At 37.8% G+C, this 8,933-nt stretch overlaps 1 protein-coding gene across 1 annotated transcript; it reads right to left on the bottom strand.

Annotated features, from left to right (window-relative positions):
• Positions 1–296: 296 nt before the first annotated feature.
• cyp4v2a (cytochrome P450, family 4, subfamily V, member 2a) lies at positions 297–7,788 on the bottom strand. The gene is made up of 12 exons (XM_020660904.3): positions 7,671–7,788; positions 7,143–7,539; positions 6,902–7,014; positions 6,500–6,585; positions 4,886–5,076; positions 4,714–4,783; positions 4,490–4,616; positions 4,214–4,387; positions 2,982–3,084; positions 2,249–2,383; positions 856–1,035; positions 297–719 (listed from the first exon to the last, which is right to left on the bottom strand). Exons 2-12 carry the CDS (start codon positions 7,333–7,335, stop codon positions 547–549), a joined length of 1,545 nt encoding a protein of 514 aa, XP_020516560.2. The 5' UTR covers positions 7,336–7,539; positions 7,671–7,788; the 3' UTR covers positions 297–546.
• Between the last annotated feature and the right edge of the window lie 1,145 nt (positions 7,789–8,933).

The raw sequence follows: 8,933 nt of genomic DNA, 5'->3' as shown, positions 1-8,933 counted from the left end.
TGAAAGAGTTAACATATGCAGCAGTTAACAGCCCCGAATTAAGGGGGAAACGAAAATAGCTGTCTACTGCATCAGGATCTAGTATTTTTCATGTTTTACCCAGTCTTAGTCAATACCATGTGGCAACCAGTGTTGAAAAATGAAGCAAATGCACAAAATATAGCAAAAGAGCTATTCATTATAAGGGTGTGGCGTGGGTGGGGAAATAGAGTTTGAAAATTACCAATTGAAGATATCTTTGGACAGTTAATGTTTGTGTTAAAAACAGTTTGCGGGAAACAAAAATGGCACACAACTGATGATGGACAGAGAAAGTTTATTGCCTCATACAGCTTTTTGTCTAAAACTAACAATGATATGAATAGAACACTTTATTTTCATAAGGCTTACTTTTTGTAATTACGATGTCAAAGATGATGAGAAATTTCTAAAACCCAAACATAGAGGTCACTACTCTCCCTGACCTCTCCAAGGTTATTTAGAAAACATTACATTGCCTGGGACAAACATTGAATAAGAGAAAAATAAAGGAAAAAGCTCCTTGTTTTATAAAGTTTGGAGTTTCCTCTTTTCCAGCTTGATCCAGATGCCATTCTCTGGTCGCAGGATGAGCTCTCCTACTGGTTGCAGCTCCTCACGTGTCTGACAGGCTTCGATGTTAAAGTTACGTAGAATGGATGACAAGATCACCTTTTCTTCCATCAGTGCAAAACGCTGACCTGAGTAGCATTAGAACATTGGTCAATGCAAAAACACAGATTTAAAAGCCTCAATGAAATTTGGAATATGTGCACTTATACAGATCCAGTTAACTACAAATTGAACCTGTCCTGTTTTTACTGATACATTTCTTACCGATACAGTTGCGGAGTCCAGCAGAGAAGGGGATGTAAGCATAAGGAGGTCTTCCCACTGAATTCTCAGGCAGGAAGCGTTCAGGTCTGAACTCCTCGGGCTCAGGGAAGTACCGCGGGTCACGATGGAGGGCGTAGGGGATGATGACGGCATTGGCACCTTTTGGCACCTTAAAACCATCTACAGGAACAAAAAAATGTCCTGCTAATTGTGGGAAATATGTTCCTTTAATAATCTTCTAATATATGCAGATGCCTTTAGATCACAAAAACTGAGTTTATGACCACTGGTGCAGAGTTGAATTTATTATTCATGCCTCAACATCCCAGAACTGTTGCTTACAGTTGCATGACACGAATACTTGTTTGGATTAAGGCTTAAAAAATGTCCACTTTTCATAAATCCATTTAGGACTGAATTGACAGAACACACTTGAAATGGGTTCAGAGGGACTGAAACGTTTTTCTAATAAATTGTTGACACCACACTGTGTTAATTTACATAATGTTACATCACGTCACCTCGGGTCATGGAAGGCAACTTTATGTTATTTTAGGTGATTTCACATTGTCCTACAATCCTTAGTGGTAACATTTACATTTTACTTACCTTATGTTACATTGATTTGTGTTACGTTATGATACAAAACTGCCAGCAAATGTCATTTGTGTGTAATTGTGACCTTGTCTGTGGACCACAACAAAGGCCCTACTTAATTAGCATTGTTTAACTTTAAACTTACATTATGGAGTTTTGGTGGTGAAATTTGAAAGTTGGAGAAGTGAAACAATTCTATGCTATATTTTCTGAACTGAATACACAAAAAAATGGTTCCCTGGAACACTGTTTGGAGCTAAAAAGCTACCAGGAGAGTTACAGTTTCACTGTAGCCGGCCCCCAACCATAACTTCTTGTTTATCATTTTATCTTCAAACAGTGTTCAAGGGACCAAAATTTACTCTGAAAACAGTTTGTGTATAATTATGAAGATATACCACAGAATCTGTACACTTCTTCATATTTTAAATTTCTCTTCCAAACTACATAGTGCACCTTTAAACATTTCAAATGCTACTTAAAGTTCTGTGTAAAGAGGAAGTGATCATTCACAGATATACATGAGGCCATTGATCATTCTGAAGAACATAAGGATATTATCCATAATGACTTACTGCAATCCATTGGTGCCCTTAATTTACAAATTGTAAAAATCTGCTGAAACATTACCAGGCAATAAATCTTATTTGACAAGGAAAACTATTTTCAATTGAAAAATAACAGAGGAAGCCTGGCCTCCCTTGGCCTCTTATTTTTTTTTAAACATCGCCTAGGGGGGATTTACACACAACAAATGAATGTTTCATTCAGTTGACGTCACCCATCTGTAACTCACTGATATGGCAGTCTTCACGGATGTAGCGGGCAAAGAAAGGCACAGAGGGGAACAGCCGCAGTGCCTCCTTGATGACACAATCCAGGTATTTCAGTTTCTTCAGGTCCTCTGCTGTGGCATGCCGCTCAGACGGACCTTTGCACACAAACAGAGATTAATTTTGTGCCCCAGACTCCTGCTGTTGCACTTTCTCCTACATGTATGCTTTAATATCTGTGACATATTCTCAACTTTATACAGAAGATAAGAGTTTATTAGTACTGTATGGTTTAAATTACACACCCCATAGATATGTCATGATATTCAATAAGACACAAGTTCAGAGTTCCCATGCAATCATTTTTACAGTATGGGCATTTGAGGATAAATAAACATAATAAATCAACAATTATTAACAGAACAAATTACTGTTTAAATGCTTGGAAGGACAAGTTCAGGTCCTCCTCTCGCACTGACTTAGCATCTGTTATTGCAACAAGAGCAGCCAGCTTACGTCATGGAAAAAAATGCATCCAGGAATGAAGTTATATACACACGCAGTGACATGAAATTCAATTATTCTCCATGTATTTTGGCACGGATTTCCACAGCTTTTATCCATGTGTAAGCTCCCCTTGACTTGAAATGAACAAATGAGTCTGAGCAGAGATTAGTCAAAAGGCCTTCAGGCAGGAAAATATATGATGTCATGAAAGTGAGAAGGTGTGAAGTGACCAGGGAGAGAGCATATTACCGAACACCTCCTCAAGCTCTTGTTGAACTTTGCGGTGCGCCTCAGGGTGAGAGCCCAGCAGATGTACGGCCCAGTTCATAGAGGCCGCTGTAGTGTCATGTCCCTATAAAAAGACAGAATTTAAATACAAAAAAACAAACAATGACTTAACATCTTTAAAAGCTGCACTGGTTATTTATAATTTCTTAGTTTCGGCTACCTGAGGCAGCGGGGACAAAAGCGGCAACTTGAACTGAAATGAGACGTTTAAATGATAACTGTGTAGACACACAGAGAAACAGCTCTGGGAAAATGCTGGATGTATGACTAAAGAAAATAAGTCACAATGTTGATTCTGTTTTTAGCGCTTTAGGTTTCCACCAACTCCCAAGGGAAACACCAGGCTGAGCTACACATAATGTTCACGGGCTTATCTTACAGCTAATCATACAAAGTGTACATCGTGTATCTATTTTTATTATCAGTATTATTTTCATTATATCCTTCTCCTTGTATTTAATCACTGTGTTGTCTTTACACTTTTTGTTACATATTGCCGACTACCTTTGCCCTCTATAGTAAACTGCTGTGACAACCTAATTTCATCAATGAAATAAAGTATTTATTATCTTATCATATACGGTGGCTGTAAGGGTCAAAAAACTGTATTTCTCAAAACATTCCACAAAACAAACATTTCACAAAACATAATACTTCAAAAAACAAACACGGCAATTCTCAAAATATTTTGTGAAATGTGTTTTTTTTTAAGTCCTTTTGAATTGAAATGTTGACTTTTTAGTGTTTTGTGAAATATTGTAACGTTTTTTGTTGCTGAGTTTCTCTGAAATGTTGACGTGTTTTTTTAAATGTGCTTGGTGAAAGGTAGTTTGGTTTGATGGAGCTTTTCTTCTGTGTTTTCTGAAATATTTTCTGGGACTGTTGTCTTTTTTAAATGTTGCGTTTTGACCTTCAGGACCACCATATATTAGTGAAAGTTTGCCCAGATATGTCACACATTTGAGGCTTATATCAGCTGCCTACTTCTGTTAAAATGAGAAATGGATAGAAAAAATCTGAATTAACCAGTGGAGATGGAGGAAACTGCAGTATCAGCTCATAGTTTTCACTTTGTTTGTCACTATGTGCACCTGTTTTTCAGTTCAAACTTTCATTTGATCCATTGTTGAAACAGAATAGAAAAATGATTCATCTTTAAGTCATTATCACTCGTAGTTTTTTTAACCACTAACCTCGAACATAAAGGTGTCCACCTCCTCCTGAATGTCCTGGTGGCTCATCCCGTTGCCCTCTTCATCTGTGGTCTTCAGGAGCATGTCCAGAAAGGCTCGTCTTTTCTTTGTGCCGTCGTCAGAGTCGCTGTCTGATTCACTGTTGGAAACGTTCTCTGCTCTTTCATTTATCACCTGAGACGAAAATGAGGATTCGATGCCGACAGTTACTTTTACAGCAGGGACAATGACAATGCACCTTTAACAATAATTATACTCTTTTATTCTTGCACTCACTTTGTAAGTAAAAGAGTGTAGGACCTTGAGTATCCTGTTATGCTCCTTGCCCTCACCAAAGTAGTAGTACACTAAGTCAGACCAGAACCATGGTGTCCTCTGTCTGCGGCTGATGATGTCACTCATTCTGTTAGGAGCGTTAGGAAGAAGACCAAAGCATGAAATAATTGTTAATTCAATAAACTGTATCTCTATGTGTAAGATAGCAAATGAAGAGAACTCACTTGTAAACGCTCTTCACATACTCAGAATCAGAATTACTCTGAGCGTAAATTTTCTTTCCCATTGCGGTCTCTGAGAAAAAAACATTTTTAACGAGTAAAGTCATATTTTTTTACTCAAAATCATCCATTCGACTGAACAATAAGCATTCAAATGAAAATGTTTAGTGCTTACCACAGATGATGTCCAATGCACACAGGGTTATGTGACTGAAACAGTTGAAGGAACCCTTGCCCACCTTCTTGTCGAGCTTCTCCACCAGGATCTCCGCCTGCTCGTTCATGACCTCCAAGAAGTCCGCCAGGATGGAGAAGTGGAAGGTGGGAGTCAACATCTTTCTCCGCTGACGCCACTTACTCCCAGTGCTGATCAGATAACAAGACATCAAAGGTTGTAAAAGGTATACAGTACAGATTCTATAGGATGGAGAATTATGAAAAGAAGACATTAAGACATTGGCTGATCAAATCTCAGATCTCTCTCAAATCACATAATTTTCAATCACAAATTTCTAACAAATGTCTGCCTTATATTGAATTTAAAACAACCTTCGGGATATTAACCAAATGTTTTGAACAGCCAAACAAATACAGCTCATTTTCATTGCTTCTTAAAAGGCTCAGTTCCCCAAGTCAATGTATAAAAGGAACACGCTAGGGAAAAGACTTTAACAACTAGGCAGCAGGATGGAGTTCTGATATCTGCAGCCAGAGGTCAGGTTAGCCCTCATGAGAGGAATCTATTTTTCTGACTGATGTGAAAATATAGGTTGCATGTTTTGTTTTTATCTTCTAATACCTGCTGACGCAAATGTGATAATAAAGCATTTATATAGGTGTTGAAGCCGAAGTCTAGAGAAGGCGATTAGAGCATGTATTAAAGCATTATCGCTAGTAACTGCAACATTGACAGTCATTTAATCTCTGCGATCAGAGTCACATGTCATGGCAAGTAAAACATTTTGAACCAGTTGTCAAGGTCATTTCTTTTTGCGTTTTAGGACTATTTTAAGACGTGGAACAGGAAGAGCATGCTGCAGAGGTTGGAGCACAGGGGGCTTTTTCACCAGAGACCAGGGACTTTGGGTTGCAATTGCAACTCTGAACATTTGTGAATGTACAATTCAAAAGACATTTCTGACATCAGCAGACTCATTTTCTCACACTTAACAAGTTTTTAGATGTTGGTCGTAACAAAGACACCAATCTGCAGAAGAAACAGTAAATCGCTTGAGAAGTTGTATCCCCTGGGTCTTAAAGTCCTGGGGACCATTAGTGGAAAGGCAACTGTTGTTTCCCTTTCACAGAACCAGCGCTGTGTTCAAACATCTACCAGATATAATGTATTATTTATTTACTGAATTTGACAAAAAGACTTCTGTTAGAATCACACCCCACTTTGCACCATATTAAATGTAATGACTCATGACCCTTTTCCTACCTCAGGCACAAAACTATATCTCAAATATTAAAACAATTAAATAATAGACTACTGTATACTTTCTATACTTACTCCTAGGGAGTTTAAATTACAAAACATTTTTTTTTCTGCGTGCTTGATTTTGCAATGCATTTTTGAAAATATGTGTGATCATACAAAAACACTCAATTCCGAGGTTAGACCTAGTCAACAGTATGCATATTGGACATAGAGTTGGTCTTATTATTTCCATTGGTTTATGTCGATATCGTTTTGGAAGAGTTGTTTGTTAGATTGGACTTTTTTCATTCATGATCATCACTGTCAGGCTTACAATATAATGAGAAAGGTGAACCCGAGTGTACAAACCTGGTAAGAAGACCGGTGCCCAGCCAAGGGTGCAGGAAGTTGTATACAACAGCTTTTTCCATGTGAACAGGGTTAGTCACAATGGGCTGCAGAAAACAAAACAAAACATTGGAAGAAAGAGTTGTAATGTTGTCAGTCAACACATTTTTTTGAGTGTAGATGTTGCAAATGAAATCCCAAACAGACTGTGTTGACACTGTGTTGACAGAGGCAAGGTCAAGGCCAACTCTAGTTGTCATGCAGAATAGCTTGGACCTGGGTTGAACTTTTTATTACCACTTATCACTTTGTGTCAGTGATATAACTTGTTGCATGACAAACATATCTTCAATAAAGAGCATGGAAATATTTACCAATGACAGCTGTTTGCAGACTTGTTGAAATGTAAATTTGGAGACTTACCTCAACAGTTTCAGCATGAAACAGAATCACGAAAGGTACTGGTCCAATCCATAATTTGAGCAGCGGTGCATCAGCAAACTCTCGGGTATAATCTTCGATTTGACGAAAGAATTCTGAAACCAACCAAAAAATATTTATGCAATAAAACATATTGAAGTGGGCAACATCAAATAAGTTCCCTTTTCACATGAAATGTAGTGTTTTCCTCCTCCTGCAGCAGCATGTTGGATTATTTTCTTACCTCCTGCATTGGTTTTAAACTGCAGCGCGTTTCCAATGAAGGGATATGTCCCTTCCACCTGAGGGATTGGCTTCATCTCAAACCATTTGCGGAGGTAATCGCTGAGCAGCGTGTAGGTGATGTAGATGAGAGCAGCAATGAAGACGCTGACTCCAAGGAAAGGAATCGTGTAACTGCCTAGTAAAACTACCATCTTTGTTCTACTGTGTCCATGTGCAGTTTGTGCGTGTGATTCAATACCACTACCAGGCTGGTCTTGTGTGCATTGACCGTAACGTGTGGCGTGTTTCCTCTGCTTTAGAACCTCCCTTTTCTCTGCTGTCAATCAGTTTACTGGGTCAAAGGCGCCCACACTGTGTTTGTTGTCTTTTATTGCTCTTGAGCCTGTCAGAGGAAGCTATAGAATGAAATAAGAGACAAGCTTTATAAGGGGTGTGATAAAGATAAACATTAACATAAAGTTCAGCAAACACAGACTGAGTTGTAAACATGTACACAAATCATATGATATGAATGTTAATTATTTACCTGATGAAAGCTGACTGGCCCTGACTGAAGGTCCTACATGTTCTCTCCTTGTCTGGTATTTGTCAGCGCACTGCCAGATCACATCCAGCCTGATTGGTTAATGAATAACATGTTTCTCTGTATGCAGCTTATTGTATGAATGCAACAGGTCTTAACTTTTGTGATAAGACTACAATATTGGGGGGATTGACGAGTTAGATTTGATATTTGTATTTATTAAAGGTTGTGAGTACTTTTTTTTTAACTTCATATGAACTCAAATTGAATTGTCCTTCATTAATGAAAATACAAAATGTAAAAACTCTCGACTATAAGTGTTTCATTCAGATTGGACAAGGTCTTCAGTAAGCACAACTATTACATTTGTAACCCTGATAAGTTTTATTTAGAGGGCGAATATAATGTGTCTTGTGTCTAAATGCTGCCGATCAACATCTCTCTAACAAACACCAATCATCAGGGCTGCAGATAGAATGCTGATGTTGGTCTATGAATTGTATTTGTTCTCTGAAGAAAATAACCTACATTTATGAGCTTAATTAAATGAGTTGATCGCTGTATTTTTTTTAAAACAATTATTTTTGTTCCTCCTCAATATTTCTTACACTGTGAAGAAGAAAATTTTATTTCCACCAACATGTGGGGGAATAAAATAGCTAAAGGTATAACTAGATACCATAACGACAAAATTATGAAAACATTTTTTTTTAACAAATGTGACACTTTTTGGCAGAATGAATGACCTGCATGGTGCATAAATAATGTGTTTTGAATTATCCTGAATGCTTCACAGAGTAACTTAAGTCACACTGACCTGTTTGTCTTTAACTTGCAGAGTCAGGCTGAAGGAGGAAGCAGAGAGGACAGACAATTGCCTTTATTTCAACAATTACGTTTCTCACATTAAGAAGCTTATGTTGTAGGATTTGTTTATTAAAAAAAGCTCTTTTATGCTCACAAAATAAAGATATTTATGCTTTTATGCTCTTATTGCAGACAATAAGGAACTTAATGCAGCGATTTGGCACTGCATTAAGTTCCTTATTAAGAATATGCGATTTTTCACACTTAAATGAAGCAGAAATCAAATATATCCTCTGAAAATAACTCTGTGAGTCATGACTGTCTACAATGAGTGTGACACCCGAGTCCTGCTGTCTGTGATGCTTTCCGAGTTTTCCTAGCACTACACCTAGCATCTACACTTTGTTTACATTGCCGGGACAGTCGGCCGGCTCATCACCTTGCCTATAAAAATTTTAC

Source organism: Labrus bergylta, chromosome 1 (genome assembly GCF_963930695.1).
Source record: "Labrus bergylta chromosome 1, fLabBer1.1, whole genome shotgun sequence".
Taxonomy (NCBI): domain Eukaryota; kingdom Metazoa; phylum Chordata; class Actinopteri; order Labriformes; family Labridae; genus Labrus; species Labrus bergylta.
The sequence above is the reverse complement of the archived record's forward strand: the minus strand, read 5'-3'. Positions and strand labels throughout refer to the sequence as shown.

Coding starts and splice junctions, on each gene's coding strand:
- cyp4v2a (XM_020660904.3), bottom strand. CDS start 7,335: ATGGTAGTTTTACTAGGCAGTTACACGATTCCTTTCCTTGGAGTCAGC. Junction 5,077..6,499: donor GGCACCGGTCTTCTTACCAG/GTTTGTACACTC, acceptor TTATCTGATCAG/CACTGGGAGTAAGTGGCGTC. Junction 1,036..2,248: donor CCGTGAAGACTGCCATATCA/GTGAGTTACAGA, acceptor TTGTTCCTGTAG/ATGGTTTTAAGGTGCCAAAA.